General features: G+C 46.6%; 1 protein-coding gene across 2 annotated transcripts in view; it reads right to left on the bottom strand.

Annotated features, from left to right (window-relative positions):
• The window catches only part of LOC102494745 (eukaryotic translation initiation factor 3 subunit C), a 16,862-nt gene extending 3,741 nt beyond the window's left edge, over positions 1-13,121 (bottom strand). The window contains exons 1-16 of one of the 2 annotated variants that reach the window (XM_006148231.3): positions 13,024-13,121; positions 12,749-12,887; positions 11,270-11,335; positions 10,980-11,169; positions 9,587-9,712; positions 9,345-9,399; positions 9,102-9,211; positions 8,572-8,699; positions 5,088-5,247; positions 4,848-4,951; positions 4,273-4,414; positions 3,995-4,120; positions 3,779-3,872; positions 2,416-2,606; positions 1,951-2,175; positions 842-1,205 (exon numbers count right to left, since the gene is read on the bottom strand). In XM_006148231.3, coding sequence (XP_006148293.1) covers positions 842-1,205; positions 1,951-2,175; positions 2,416-2,606; positions 3,779-3,872; positions 3,995-4,120; positions 4,273-4,414; positions 4,848-4,951; positions 5,088-5,247; positions 8,572-8,699; positions 9,102-9,211; positions 9,345-9,399; positions 9,587-9,712; positions 10,980-11,169; positions 11,270-11,335; positions 12,749-12,849 — 2,182 coding nt within the window. In that variant the 5' untranslated portion in view covers positions 12,850-12,887; positions 13,024-13,121. The remainder of the gene's footprint in view (positions 1-841; positions 1,206-1,950; positions 2,176-2,415; positions 2,607-3,778; positions 3,873-3,994; positions 4,121-4,272; positions 4,415-4,847; positions 4,952-5,087; positions 5,248-8,571; positions 8,700-9,101; positions 9,212-9,344; positions 9,400-9,586; positions 9,713-10,979; positions 11,170-11,269; positions 11,336-12,748; positions 12,888-13,023) is intronic. The other variant, XM_027771746.1, reaches the window with a different exon arrangement.
• Positions 13,122-16,304: the final 3,183 nt, after the last annotated feature.

The following is a 16,304-nucleotide window of genomic DNA, read 5'->3' as shown; positions in this document are numbered from 1 at the left end:
CCAGTGTGGGTTTTAAGCTGCTGGGCCCAGGACTTGAACTGTGGTTGACTACACTGGAGTCCAGCAATATAACCATTACGTCATCTGCTGGTCTGCATATCAGGGTTGTTACAGATGTAGATTTTTTTTTTTTAAGAATTTTTAAAAATTTATTTATCTATTTATTTTTAATTTGATCAGAGAGGAAAAGAGCGAGAGGGAGAAGGAAAGTGAGAAAACAAGCTGCCAGGTCCAGGATCAAACCATACTCAGCCATGTGGGAGTCCAGCGTCCTCAACCACCACACCACCTGCCGGCTTTATAGATGCAGATTTTTTTTTTTTTTTTTTTTGAGATTTTTATTTTGGCTATGGGGCACGTGTGCTCATGAGGGAGAGAGAAAAAGAGAGTGGTGAGGGAACATGAGAAATCACCCCCAACACTGCAATCCCTTCTCCTCCACTCTCCTCTCAGGATTTTGGGCATGCAAGCACACACACCCTATGTGACTTTTAAGCTGCTGTGTCCAGGACTTGTCGGCCATGTGGGAGTCCAGCACTTTAACTACTGTGCTACCTGCTGGTCCCATAAATGAATTATTATTTATAAAATATTTCAAAAGCAGGGGCTGGCAGGTGGTGTGGTGATTAAGGGTGCTGGATTCCCACGTGGCGGGTTGCAGTTCAAGGTCCGGACCTGGTGGCTTGATTTCTCACTTTTCTCCTCTCTCTCTTTCTCTCTTGCTCTGTCCTTCTGTGGTCAAATTAAAATAAACAAATAAAGTTAGATGGTTAGTGTTAGTCCCCTTAACTTCAAATCTTTAATCATAATCACTATATGTACCATAAAGTCCCATACTCACCCAACAAGGGCTGTCGCTCGCCCACCCGCAACTGGTGATGGAACTGCTTGCTGATCATGCGTCGGCGGGCATCACTCTCATGGGCAGCCATGTAGGGGATCTCCAGGAGCATGGCAGACACCAAATAGACACACTCCAGCAGCTCCAGGTTGATGTGCAGGTGGAAGGGTACCTGCCGGCGCCGCTCCACCTTTTCCTGCTCCTGGTTGCGCTCCTGCAGGCTGCGCAGCAGCAGACCCTGGCCCAGAAGTTCTTTGGCTCGGCCACTGGACTGGATATCCAACAGGGCATTGTGTGCATCCTTGGTCAGGCCTTGGCGGAAGGCACAGATGCCCAGCTGCACCATGGTACGGTTGTACAGGATCTGCACCGGAGAATCCGCATGTTGAATATTGTCTTGTAGGTGGCTCATAAGCATGAGGTCGCGGGCCTGGTACCAGCGGGAGTGCAGGGCATGATGGTAAATGTGGCAGAGGATGGCACAGGTCAGGATCTGGGGGCAAAGGACAATGTACTCAGAGGCAGCCATCACCAGGCAAGTCATCCATTTATTTGACACACACACTTTGAGCACCTAATACGTGTTCAGCGCTAAGCTACTACTGAGGACAGAATACAGACAAGTCCCTGCCCTCCGTGAAGCTTATGTTCTGGAGCAGGGGGTTTGGATGACAAAATAACCACAATACTGGTGATTCATGCCAAGGGGAAACAAAACGAGAGAGTGTTAGGAAGGAAGTCTGTGTGGTGGTGGCAGCTCCAAGTGCTATATAGAGGCGGCCCATTTTGAAGGGAAGGTTTCAATAAAGACCTAAATTAGAAGAGGGAATAAGTCATGCAGGTATCTAGAGGAAGAAGACTATTCTAGAAAAAAGGAAAACGATCCTGTAGAAGAACTGTGCCAGGTGTATCAATGTTAACACAGAATTAAACTTCTCTGGGATAGAGAATGGGGTTCGGTCAGATGCTGGCATGTGGGAAAGACCAAGTGTCTCCTTCTGTCTATACTAGCGAAGCAGGTGGCTATTCTGGTTGCTCTGGTTTGCTCAAATGGGGCAGGGGATCCATATTCTCCTTCACCAACAGGGCAGAACACTGCCTCACCCTACCTGCACCGGAGGGTCCGCATGTTGAATATTGTCTTGTAGGTGGCTCATAAGCATGAGGTCGCGGGCCTGGTACCAGCGGGAGTGCAGGGCATGATGGTAAATGTGGCAGAGGATGGCACAGGTGCGGATTCGGTCTGTGCGGTCCTTGGCGTAGATGTACTTGCACAGTCTCTCCATCAGCACCGCTGAGTCCTCACCCTCATTTTCGGCCTGGTCTTGCTCAGACTTGGGCGGGGAAGAGAAGAAACATGTTACTGGAGATTAGGCAAAGCCAATGGCTTTGAATGGCTCAGCTCTGGTAACCAAAGCTGACTCTATCCAGACTCATTCTAATCCCTCGTTTTCCTCCCTGCACCACCTCAGGAAGTCCCTAGGGAATAAATTTGCCATCAAGTCCTGTGGACAAATAGCAGACTGACATGTCCCTCTCCCCTCTGACATGACTGCCGAGGAGCAGTCACTCACCTTTGAGGAGCCCTCAGGAGGGGTAAGCTGCCGCTGATGGGCCTTGTAATCAAACTTGTAATAGGTGTGGAGGATGCGTCTCAAGTAGACTCGGCAGATCTCCTCCGTTGTGCCCTTTTCCTCAAGGTAGCGCTGCACACGCTCAATGATTGCACACACCTGGGCCTCATCCTTAAGGTGCTCCACGTACTCTGGCAGAGAGAGGACCCACCCTTGTCTCACTGGGCATCCAGGCTCTCCCAATCCTCTGTGGCCAATCAATCCAGTTACCTGTGTTCTGTACCCATCAGAAAAGTCTACTTGCTGCACCCTGGAGACACCATCCTCTCCCAGGACTACAAGCTTCCCATTGCTGGTCTAGAGACCAACCCCAAGTATCCACTTTGGCAAACAAGGGCCTGTAAGGGCTGACTCTGCCTTATGTCCCACAGTTCTCGGCTTGCATTACTGTGCTCAAGCACACCAGCTGTCGTTTTATTCCTGGCACATCCCAAAGTCACCCTGTATTCCTTTTGTCAGGACTCTCTTCTCATTCTTCCCTGACTTAACTCCTCTTCCTCAACAACTCTCATCTCCAGTATTCCCTACCTACAGATGCTTTCTTCAACCACATTTAAAGCAGTCAGCCTTCTCTAGTCACTTTCTTTCTTTAAATTTAGGTTTTTGCCATAGCATGCATGCATGAGCCAGAGAAGAAAAGTGAGAAATCACACTGCCTGGGGGGATAGCCACACTACCGTCCCTTCCCTTCCAATCTCCTCTCCGGATTTTGGGTATACACATACACTCGCCCAGCATGATTTTTCAAGCCTCTGGGTCTGAGGCTCAAATCACAGTTGGTCATGTGGGAGCCCAATGCCTTAACCACCTGCCATCTGCTGGCCCCCCCTCCAGTCACTTTCTATCATAGGGCCCTGTTTACTATCTTGCTATTACTGTGTTAAACTGCCATTTTTCAGTACCACGGGTAAGCTTCACCAATATGAAGATTTTCGACTATCTTGTACATCACTACACTCTTGACTAGAGGGGCATACTTTCACTTTCACTGAGTCAACTGTCCTGTGCCTTCCCATCCCAACGTCTCTGATCCAAGTGAAACAAGTGAATAGATGCTTTACTTCTCAAAGGAGGGATACCAGCCCAGGAACAACACCTGGGGGCACATTAGAAAGGAAAATTCTCAGGTTCCACCTGGAGCTATTCACTCAGAAACCATGGGAGCAGGGCCCAGCATCTCAAGTGTGAATGCTGGGGTAGGGGGGGCCTGGCTTTCCGAACACTATGATTTAGTATCATCTTTACAAAAATGTTATTCCCTGCACTCTTCATCTCACCAATGCCCACGCTCGCTCAGGCTCACCTTGGGAGTGAGGATCAGTATTCTGCATAATTTTTGTAAATTCTTCATCCATTCGTTCCACCAGAGTTAGGATACAGCCACGGACACGCAGTGGCTGAGGAAGAAGCAGAGGAGAAGTTATCAAGCTAGCCCAGCTCTCAGTCCAAACCTCAACCTTTCAGCCTCCCAAAAACACACAACATATGCTCCATTTATCATGCCACTTCTTCCCTTTACCTGGTCAACATTTTGCAGGTTCTCACTCTCCTCCAGGATGTTCTCTCCAACAAAGATGTTGGGGTTTGCAAACAGGATATCCATCAGCTCATTGATGCAGTCCAGGCACTTCTGCCACATTTCCGGCTGCCAAGAGATCAAAGGGCAGAGTCAGGTGTGAGGTAGAATAAGGAGATGCCTCCTAAGAGCCCTTCACCAAGGAACTGGTTGGGTCTTCTACTCAAAGGATGGTTTCCATATCTCCTGGGTTTAAAGCACCTGAGCGTGCTTGTCCTCACCTTCATATACGTGGCCAAGTTGGGGTTGTAGTCATAGAGAGAAGCAATAATGTTGAACTTGATCTTGACGATGACCCCCTCTCCTAGGTTGTTTTCAGAAGCGATCTGAATCAGCAGTTGCAGCAGCTCAATCTGGGCGGCACTGCAGGAGATAGAACTGGGTGAGGCTTTGGAGACAATCAGTAAGTCTTCTGCCATACAGAAGCCCTCTTCGGACAAGCAAGGTGGCCGTTCCTGGCACCACTATCCTGACCACCCGTAACTTGCTTCTCCTTTATAAATTTCAAAATCATGATAATACTAATGATCCTGGCCTAGTATAAAACGCATTCACATCCAATAGAGCATCGTTCCCATTTTACAGATGAGAAAAGGTCAAATAATTGGTTTAAGGTCATAGGAAGAGTAAAAAGCAGAAAATGGACAGGCGTGTCCCAAATATATAGCTGTTCCTCCACTATAGCCACACACAGATCCTCCCAAAACAGAACCATCTCCCCACCAACTCCCACCATGGACACAGGAAACAAGAGCAGTCACCCTGCAATTCCACAGCCCAAGCCCATGAGACATACCGATCAGTTCCCTTCTTGCCTCGCGCCTGCAGGATCTCATTCAGTTTCTTGATGACAACAGCATGTGTGATCTCAGTCCCCTTGGCAAACATTTTTGGCTTCTCCTAGGCCAACACACATCCTGTCATATGCATGCCAACAGAACTCTGTTCTTGCTTTAAGTTTCCTTTTTTTCTATTCTGACCAGGGCACCTGAATGTCTTCCCCAACTGCTCCCCAGTTTAACTCTGAAGTCCTCACCTTAACAAGGGGCACTCCCCAACGGACTTTTTCCCACTCTCCGCCTTCATTGTCCTCCTCTTCCTCATCCAGGCGCTTAGATTTCCTATCATGCTTCTTCTTGGCTTTGTCCTCTCGTTTCTTCTCAGCTGCTTTCTTGTCCTCCTCTGTGGTAGGGGCCCTGCGAGGAGACATGGGAGAAGCTGTAAGATCAGCTGTTTATCCACCTCTAAGGCTTCTTCCTCCCAAGAACTTCCTCTTTTCTTCTACCCTGTGCTGAGTTCAACTTACACTCTCCAAAAATGAAGCAGAAAGCAGAGTTAACAGCAACCATAACCAAAGTGAGAGCCACAAAATATCTGAATTTGCTGGACTGCTTACCATTTGTATATAAGACACTCTGATACACTCCTGAAGACACTAAAAGATGGAATGGCGTGGCCAGGTCTAATAAGGTAGAGGTGCTAACCAGACCACGGCAGACACAGAAATCACCTGTAGGTTATTCCATGCTTATCCTTAAAGTCTTCTAAAGAATCCATGAACAATTTTCTCTTATAGTAGTTGCTTTGTCCACAGTGACATTTTTTTAAAATTATGTTTTTTATTTAACTTTATTTATTTGACCAGAGAGAAAGTGAGAAAGCGAGCTGCTAGGTATGGGAACTGAACCGTGGCCAGCCATGTGGGAGTCCAGAGCGCTTAACTACACCTGCTAGCCCTCACACTGACTTCTCTACCGGTCACCAACTAATTAATCCCCCCAACAAAAAGGACAATTTTTTTTTTCACTTTTTCTAGGCTGTCCTTTTCTAAACCCCTTCTCTCCTCTCTTTTTACAGCAATTAATTAAATTCTAATTAAATGTGTCATGACTTTCCCAACAACCCAATATTTCGAATATACTGACCGAAAGAAATCTTTCTAGAAAGACTAAGTTTTTGATCCTTATTGGTAACTGCTATAAACTACCATTAGGACATTCACAAATACAGGTCATTTCTCTTCCCCCTTTTTTTTTCCTTTCTGTTTTTAGTCACAACAGAGCACGTGAGTGCATAAGAGAGAAACGTCCTCCACAAGGTCTGGTCGTGCTGCGATCTCGCGATGCCCTTCCTCCACTAGACCTCAGGCATGTATGCAAGTGCCTGGTGTGATTCAGGCTGACCAGACAGGATTCAAACCATAGTTGCCCTGTAGGATTTGGCTTCTCCTGAGCAACACATGGCCGCTGCACCATAGAGCTGGCTCACATTCCTTTTTAACTAAACATCTGACCATATTTTCCAACAGTTTATGAATTTGTCAATTGTAGTAAATTTTTATTCTGCCAAAAGACTGAAGCTATAACTGTCCATAAAAACTTATGGATTTTCCCCCTTACTACAGTGCAACTCCCTGATGAAACATCATACAGGTAAAATCCTTTGCACATATGCCAAGTATGTTCATTAAACTAAAACCTCTTGGTCCACATTATCCCCAAAGGTCTGGGAAGATCAAAGGAGCTAATGCTATTTTTAAAAAATAATTATTTTATTTAACTTCACTTATTTATTTTTAATTTGATCGGAGAGGGGCAGAGCAACAGAGAGAGGGAAAGTGAGAGAGCAAGCTGCCAGATCCAGGACTCGAGCCGTGGTCGGCCATGTGGAAGTCTAGTGCCCTTAACCCCCATGCCACCAGCCGGCCCCGAGCTAATGCTATTTTTAAATCAATGCTTCAGGGGGCCAGCAGATGACATGGCAGTTAAGGTGCTAGATCTCACACATCCAATTTTGTGGTTTAAGTCCTAGACCTAGCAGCTTGAGAAACACAGCAGACTCGTATGCATGTGTGTCCAAAATCCCAGGAGGAGAAAACAGAGGGGAAAGAACTGTGGTACAGCCATCCCCTCTGGAGGGTGATTTCTAACTTTCCCCCTTTCTTTCTCTGGTAAGCACATGTACCCTATGGCAAAATAAAAATAAAATAAAATCAATGCTTTAGGGCTAGCCAGTAAGTTAGGGTGACTGGATTGATCATATGTGGTGACTACACAGTTCAAGTCCTGGATCCAGCAACTTGAAAACACACACTGGACACATGTGATGCATTCCCGTCCAAAACCCCAAGATAATGAAGAGTGTGTGCGCCAGGAGCAAATTTAAAAAAAAAAAAAAAAAAAGCTTCGAAAGAACTGAATCTTCCATGGCCTGAAGTTTTACTCCTAGCTCAAAGGTTACCGTGAACCACAATTCAAAAGCACAGGAAATTCTTATTCTATGAAATTCTAACTGAAAGATCTAAGAACATCTTGATCTTCCACAGATTATACCCTAGTATATATACACCTTGTTAGAGATTATCAGAAAGTGAATGCTTACATGCTCAGTTATCTCTCCAACAGATATGAGTTACATTTCTAAATGACCAGGTACACCTTTATTTACTGCATAGTTAAGACTAACGATTAATTAAGAGACGCCAAGAGAAGCCAGGCCTGTAACTATTCTGAAAAGGACCACACCCCTAGATTGTATCATTGCTTAGGATCCTAACTTGGACACACAGTCTCACTAGAGATCCTGAAACTTTTTCAAAAGGAAAAAAAAGAAAAAGGAAAGGAAAAAACAATGTTTTCAGTGAGCCTGAAATATTACTCCTATGGGGTACATAGGCACCTTTATTTCAAAGGTGGAAACTGAAACTCAAGAAGGTTAAGGAACTTACCCAAAGTTCCATACGTATGAAAAGACCTAACACCGGAACCAGAGTTCAGATCAGGATCCCCCTCTCTGTCCCAGAGTTCACAAAAGCTTGCCCAGTCTATATACTACATACTAAGATGTTCTCACGGATGACAATGGGGGACCAGCAGTTAGCATAATGGCTGTCACTGGACTCCCACGTAGTCGACTGCAGTTCGAGTCCCAGACCCAGTGGCTTAAACTCATGCCGGGCGCGTGGGCGTGCGTGCCCATCCCCTCTGGGGGGTGATTTCTCGCTTTCTGTCTCTCTGTCTCTCTCTGTCTTTCCTGCAAACACACGTGCCCTATAGCATAAAACCTCTTCAAAAAAGAAAAGAGGATGACAATGGTAGCAGCTACCACGAGGGCTTGTCACACGCCAGTCCTGAGCCACTTCCCTACATCACCTCCTTACATTCTTGCAGCAATCCTGGGTCGCTGGGTCCCTGCACCATTTTACAACGAGAAAACTGAAGGTTACAAAGGTTAAATAGCTGATTGAATATTTCACAGCTAACTGCAATAATTTTCCCTCCATTTCTCCATCCCATCAGGATTTGGGACACCCACACACAGGCACCAGTGTGTTTTTAAAAGTCACTGTGGCAGGAACTTCATCCATTGGTTTTGTGGGATCCAAGTTCCTATGTACGTTTAACTGTGACTCTGTGATGCTCAGTAAAATACGAGATGGCCTCTACAATCCAAAAGGATTCTATGGAAGAGGCATGATTAAAGGCTTTTGACCCTCCCCAATGTAGTCCTACTTTTCTTACTTTTTAAGGAATCTCGAAGCCAGTGCAGTTTGCTTCCCTTCTTCTTCCTCTGAGTCTGAATCAGAAGATGTGGACCCTGTGTCCCAGTCTTCATCATCTTCGGAATCTTCTGAGTCCTCATCTTCATCCTCCATCTTTTTGAGGAACTTGCGACTTTCCCCAGAAGGAGTTTCTGATTTCTTCTTCAAGAAAGTTGCAGCACTGACCTCTGCTCCCTGATGACACAAGTTTCAGGGATTTTTGGAGGTAAAATGAAAAGTGATTATTCATGAAATCAAGCTATAAAGAGCTAGAATAGACTACCAAGACCCAAAGAGACATTGTAACTGACCCCGGGACACACAGCTCTCCAGGGCCAGAGCTGGCCCAGCCTCTAGTTCTTCAGATTCCAGTTCCCTCTGCACTCTAACCCAGGACAAAGCCTGTTCTCAAACCAGACTCCACTAAATCCTAACCCTAGGGTTCTGAGTTTCTTCTCAGGGATGCTTTCTCACAGGCGAATGACCCCTCAGTCTAACCCTGGTTCTCACCTCCATCTTTTTGAGGAACTTGCGACTTTCCCCAGAAGGAGCTTCTGATTTCTTCTTCAAGAAAGTTGCAGCACTGACTCCATCTTCATCCTCATCCTCATCTGAAGAGCCTGGTGGAGAGGAGGAAGGGGGAAGAAAAAAGCTAGAATGTTGAAAAGCAAGACTGAAGAGCAACCAAGAAACCAGCCCAAGGGAACCCCCAACTTCGGACTTCCTGTTTATAACAAGGGTCTTTTCTCTCACCTTCGGAATCTTCCTCATTCTTCTCAGCATCTTCATCTGCAGACTGCTCGGGGTTCTGGACAGAGGTAAATGGGGATAACTAAGGACCCTGGCAACCACAACCCCAAGCCATCCTCCCCTCCCCAGGCTGTTTTGTCACAGATCCTTCTCCAGCCACGCCTCCCATTTGCAAATGTGTTTGAGTCTCCATCACAGGGTCAGTTATCCCCACAACTCAGGAAGTTTGCCTCTAGCATCCCCACCTGCTTATAGTTTGTGATGTGGGACTCAAAATCTCGGTTGTATTTTCGGATCTTCTGGCGTAGCGTGCTCAGAGCCTTGGCATTGTTCTTGTTCATCTTCTTCTTCCCTTCCTTATCTTCCCAAAGCTAAAGGAGAGAAGAGGGAACAAAAGGAAAACAGTGACTTGAGACTAAGTACTATATCCTAAACTTCAGCCTCACCACCCTTTTTACAGGTCTTACAACCTGAACTACTTGTTAACTACATCTGTTAATGTATTTATTTTTTTAAGAGATCTTTGCCGTATGGCACATGCACTCGCTGGAAAGAGAGATAGTGAGAGGGAAAGTGAGCAATCATCCCCCCAGGGGATGCCCAGGCTGCAATCCCTTCCTATTCTCCTCTCAGAATCTTAGGCATGCATGCACACAGGCCCAGTGTGATTTTCAAGCCACTGGATCCAGGACTCAAACCACGGTTGACCACGTGGGAGTTCAGCAACATAACTGCTATACCATCTGGTAGCCCCTATTAATGTGTGTGTGTATATATACATTATTTTTAAGATTTTTGCTGTAGGGCTTGTATGCTCACCGAAGAGACAGAAGCAAGAAATCACCCCCTGAGGGGGAGGGCTATGCTACAATCCCTTCTCCTCCATTCTCCTCTCAGGATTCTGGGCACACAAGCACAAGCGTTCGACATGAGTTTTAAGCAGCCAGATCTAGGACTAAAACTGTGGTTGACTATGTGGGAGTCCAGCAACGTAACGATTATATCATCTGCTGGTCCCTATTTTTAAAAATTATTTATTTAACTTTATTTACACATTCATTTATTTTTAATTTGATGAGAGAGAGAAAGAGAGAAAGCCACCAGGTATGGGACTTGAACGATGGATGGCCATGTGGGAGTGTCCAGTGCTTTAACCACCATGCCACCTGCTAGCCCCTGCAGGTCCCTATTTATTTTCTTTTTAAATGTCAATTTTTAAAAATATTTATTTATTTAATTAATTCCATTTGTTACTTTTTAATTTGACCAGAGAGAGAGATAGAGACAGAGAAAGAAAGAGAAAGTGAGAAAGCAAGCCGCCAGGCCTGGGGCTCAAACGGTGGTCAGCCATTTGGGAATCCAGTGCTTTTAACCAGCATGTGACCTCCCAGCCCCTGCTGGTCCCTATTAATGTATTTTTTAAAGATTCTTTCCTTGTTGCATTAAAAGTACAAAACCATGAATAAGAGGTGGTAATAAATACAAGTTTTTGGCTAAAAGAGTTTCCTCTCCTTGCCATTTCTCCTGTTCTGGGGAACACTGGCTATAATAAGGCAAGGAACCCACAAGACGTGACCCCTAAAACAGGTCTCAGTCAACACTCTCTCCTAGATCCCCTCTCACCCACAGGCATCATACCTCATTAAGATAGTCCTCCAGGTCAGCCAGGATGCGGATGTAGAACCTGGGGACACCTTCCTTGTCCACAATGCTCTTGGCCTTCCCATAAGCTTTTCCCAACAGCTCAAACTCTTCCAGGCACTTGGTGACATCTCGAATCTTCATGGCATTTCGGATGGTCCGGATAAGGTTGGTCAGCTCCTCGAACCTGGGTTGGGAATCCAATACCGCATTGGACTCATCCACCATGGAAAACACTCACCACTGCTCCCAGAGACGCCCCAGTATCAGCCTCCTGAAGGCCTCACCTCTTGTCCTTGGCACTTCGGACAACTCTCTTGGTATCTTCCTCATCCTCGCTCAACAACAGTGGCCTGTTTGCAAAGAACACAGACCGTTAACCTCCTTTCCTAGTTCCAATCTTCCCTATTTCTCTTTTCAGATGGACTAGGAAGAACTGAGTAACCTGGGCTATTCATACCGCACCCACCCAGTTTCTGACTTCTCTCCAGAGTCTCAGCATACAAAACTCATTCTTTCTTTCTTTTTTAAAGATTTTTTGCCTTAATGCCAGAGACAGAGAGAGGGAAAATGAGAAATCACCTCCTCCTCCATTCTCCCAGGATCTTCGGCATGGACACACACCCAGTATGGGTTTCAGCCAGTGGGTCTGGGACTCTAATTGTGGTTTGTCATGTGGGAGTCCAGCAATGTAATCTCTATGCCATCCGCTGGCCCCATACAACTCAGTCTTTTAAGTCTACTCCAAGTAATGCCTTTGGTCAAATGCTAAAACACACACAAAGCTGACAGTCTCTACTCCCTCAAAAATAAACAAATGTGCTTAGACACAAGTCACCTCAGCAATACTAAAAAGGAGAGAAAATACTTCTAAAATTAATGAAAAAAGTTTTCAAGGGGGCAATGTCTGAACTAGATCCGAAAATCAACATTTCTCATAACATAAGAGACCGACAGCAAGTTAGGGGTCTCAATGGCTTTAACACTTCTATTTTTCTTTAAAAAATGAGAGGCCAGGCCACAAATCACAGCATTCAGCTGGCAACAGTATCTCCATTCTTTTCTCACCATTTTATTAATTTTTCAAATTATTTCCTACTTTATGGCTAGTAACACTGACATTTCTACTTATAGCAGTAATCAGAAATCACATTACATTGGCGTATGTACACACATATTGAATAATAATACAACCCTATGGCAAAAATAACAAAGGTAGCATATGAACCAAGTTTGAGAAATAGTTTATTGTTTCAAAGGGTAAAACATCTTAATTCGCAGAGCTGGAAGAAAGATATTCAAATGGGGGTAAACAAGAAGCATCTAACAGATGTTCAATAATCTGCCTGCAGAAGTCAGGTGACTGACTTCAGAACCACATGGGGATGGGGGTAGGGGGGGTCTCCCAGACACCAACCAAGCATGAGGGGTCTCCCTCTGTGAGGGAGAAAGGTCGCTGCACGGTTTTTAGAGTTCATTATAGTAAGACCAACCCAATGTAGAGCAGGAGAGAGGGAGGGGCACCGAGGCCAGTTCGGAGGCTGATGCAACGACCCGGCCAGTGGGAACTGGGTCTCCGTGACTCCCACATACCACACCACCCTAAGCGTGAAGGCTGTCCCTTCGGCCCTCTCCAGTCCAGTGAACTCTCACCATCCTTCCAGCCCACTTGGCCGCCGCCTCTACCCTCCCGCCTACGCGGCGTCCCACAGCCGGCAGAACCCCGCACTCGCCCAGGGGCACCACGCGCAGCCGATCCGACTCACTGTTTGCCGTAGTTACCCCCAACAGGTTTGGTGACAAGCTCCTCCCCGGACAGGGACGACTCAGACTCGCTGTCCGAACCGGTGGTGAAAAACCGCGACATGGCGACGGCGCGGGGATTCGACGCCGGCGCGGCCTGACCTGCGAGACAGCCGGAGCGTCACGGGCCACGAGAAAGGGCCGGGCCACCACCTCCCAACCCTTCGCTGTCCCCGTCAGTTCCCTGATTGGGGCAGGGGTCTCTGCGCTTAAAACACCAGGCCCAAGAAATACCAACCAGCTGAGCTAGAGTCACACCGCGAAGCAGCGGCAGCGGAAACGGAAACGCCGGGAGAGAAAAGGCGGGGCCCTGGCGTCACTTCCGGGAAGTGCAGATGAACTACCCTGGGCGACTACAACTCCCAGGGACCTTTGCGCCGCACGGGGGCGGGACAAGACGGCGAATCTGGGCCCTAAGGCTTTGGCTGGCGGTTACCTTCAGAAGTGCGATCCGCGTTGGCGTCTTGATTTAAATACACGGATGCCCTGGTCTCACTCCTGAGCTGCAGAATCACAATCTAAAGACCTGTACCCACATGATGGTGATGACCAACGAGGTTTTGGAGCTAGACTTAGAGCAAACTTCAGCCAAACTGTTTAGATTAAAATCCCAGCCCAGGGACCAGCAGTTGGCGTAATGGCTATGTCGCTGGGCTCCCACTAGTCAACTGTGGTTCCAGTCCTGGATCCGGTGGCTTAAACTCAAGTGGGCGCGTGTGCGTGCGTGCCCAAGATCCTGAGGAGAATGGAGGAGAAGGGATTGCGGTGAATTCTCACTTTCTGTTTCTCTCTCTCTAGTGAGCGCAGGCCCTATAGCAAAAATACCTCTAAAAAAGGCATCAGGTGCTGGACACTCCCACATGGCTGACTGCAGTTCCAGTCCCTGACGTGGTGGCTTGCTTTCTCACTTTCCATATCTCTCTGGTCAAATTAGAATAAATGAATGAATAAATTAAATAAATCTTTTTTTTTAATCTCTGAAAAAAAAAAGATTATTGTGGATAGGAGGGGATTCTGAATAAATAATACTGAGATCCAAATGACAGGAAAGTGAGAACCATGTGGCACATCATCCAGGGAAAGGATCATTCCCAACAAGTACAGAGGCCCTGAGTCAAGAATTTTGCCAAGCTCTAGGAATCAAGAGAAGGTCAGTGAGCTATCGGCAAAATAAGCAAGGTATAGAAGCAGACAACATTACCTCGTGTCTTTGTATGCATATAGATTTCAACTCAGGAGAGTTAGTAGGGAGTTTAATGCAGGGACTGTTTTATACATATTTTTACAGTGTATTCATTTCCTGGGACAGACAGGGGGTACCCTTGTCAGAGATCTCCGTGCTGCAATCCCCTCGGCCATGCAGCCAGCCAACGTCACGGGCATACCCTGCATGTTGAGACAGACCCGTGGTGAGAGTGGGCTCCAGCACCAGGCAGTGACATCCTCGGCGTTTGCCACTTTGGGTCCTGTGGTCAGTACTGGAGACAACGCTCTCCTGAGAGAAAAGTAGGAATTAGCAGGCCCACATCAAGAGACGGAATACGGCCCATCTACACCCATGCTTCCTTCCTCTACCCCTTCAGTCACTGTGCATCAGGCAGCTTTAATTTTTAAAAAGTACCTTATATTCTTTTTTTTTTTTTTTGAGAGGTTTTTGCTATAGGGCGCGTGTGCTCGCCAGACAGACAGAGAGACAGAAAGAGAAATCACCCCCAGAGGGGATGGCCACACCACAATCTCTTCTCCTCCAGTCTCCTCTCAGAATTTTGGACAAGCATGCAAACATGCCTGGCATGAGTTTCAAGCCACCGGTTTTAGGACTTGTATCGCCGTTGACTACATGGGAGTCCACCCTTGAACCGCAGTTGCCTACATGGGAGTCCACCGACATAACCATTACACCATCTGCTGGTCCTCCTGGTGTGTTTTTCAAGCTGCTGGGTCTAGGACTTGAACAGCACACTCAGCTATGTGGAATACAGGTGCCTTAACCACCACACCACTGGCTGGCCCTAGCAGTAGTATTTTTATTATTGCTGAAAGACATACACATGATTAACTAGGTCAACTACATTAATCAATCCTGGCCTTGACTTCTATCTCTGTCTATTCTTGCCTGCTCTTGAACTTTACATGAATGGGCTTTTCCAGTTGGGGGCTATTAAAAATAAAGCTTTCGTCTTTGTTTATTCTTTTGCTATAGGGTGTGTGCACTTGCCAGAGAGAGACAGAGGACTATGGGGGAGGGGGGAGAGGCAAGAAATCACCCTCCAGGGGAGATGGCCATGCCACAGTCCCTTCTCCTCCACTCTCCTCCTGGGGTCCTGGGCACACATGAACACACACTGCCGTGTTTCTCAAGCTGCTGGGTCTGGGATCTGAACCGTGCAGCTGGTCGGGTGGATCCAGCTGACCCAACCACCATGCTACTGACTGTCCCCTGAAGTTTATTTATCAACATTTTAAATTTTGCCAGAAGGCATGTGCATAGGCAGTTGACAGACAGAGAAATAGGGAAAGTGAGAAGCACCTGCCCATGGGAATGGTCACACCGCAACCCCTTCTCCATTTCTCCCTGGCTATCTCCCTGGGGGATGATTTCTCCCTTTCTCTCTCTTTCTTTTTTTTTTTTTCTTTTTTTTTGAGAGATTTTCACTATAGGGCGCATGCGCTCGCCAGACAGACAGAGAGAGACATAAAGACAGAAAGCGAGAAATCACCCCCCAGGGGGGATGGTCACGCCGCAATCCCTTCTCCTCCATTCTCCTCTCGGGATCTTGGGCACGCACGCACACGCGCCCGGCGTGAGTTTTAAGCCACCGGGTCCGGGACACGAACCGCGGTCGACTACGTGGGAATCCAGCGACATAGCCATTACGCTAACTGCTGGTTCCCTCTCTTTCTTGCTCTCTCTCACCTCACTTCAGTAGGGACACACACCCTATAGCAAAACTGACTCACTAAAGCTTTTTATCTGCATTTAATAGAAGTGTTCCTGTGTGGGCTGGCTCTGTGGTGTGGTGGTTGAGGAAGCCGTAGTCCTGGACTCGTCTTGAGAAACATGCATGCATGCCCAAAATCCCCAGAGGAGGGAAGCGTGGAGAAGTGACTACGGCATGATCATTTCCTGTGGGGAGGGGATGCTCTCCTCTCCCTTTGTCTCTCTTTGGAAAATGCACATGCCCTCTACAAAAAAGGAAAAAAGAAAAGAAGTATTTTTGCAGACATACTTCTTATTTATTTATTTATTTATTTATTTATTATCTTGAAACAATTCTCATTCTTTTTTATTATCTTTTTAAAATTTATTCATTTTCTACATTAATTCACTATACACCATCACAACACACAAATGAATTTTCCATCCAAAATACACTGTGCATTGGCTCAATCAAGCACATCAACATACATGTTCTCAGCAAATAATTTTCCAATTCTTATGTCCTGCATACCTTGCCTTTTGTTTTGCCATCCCTGATTCCCCATCCCCCACCCTCTGCCATGTCCCATCCTCCTCCC

The sequence above is a fragment of the Tupaia chinensis genome, unplaced genomic scaffold, assembly GCF_000334495.1.
Source record: "Tupaia chinensis unplaced genomic scaffold, TupChi_1.0 Scaffold000231_1, whole genome shotgun sequence".
Classification (NCBI taxonomy): Eukaryota; Metazoa; Chordata; class Mammalia; order Scandentia; family Tupaiidae; genus Tupaia; species Tupaia belangeri.
This window is presented reverse-complemented; position numbering and strand designations above follow the sequence as displayed.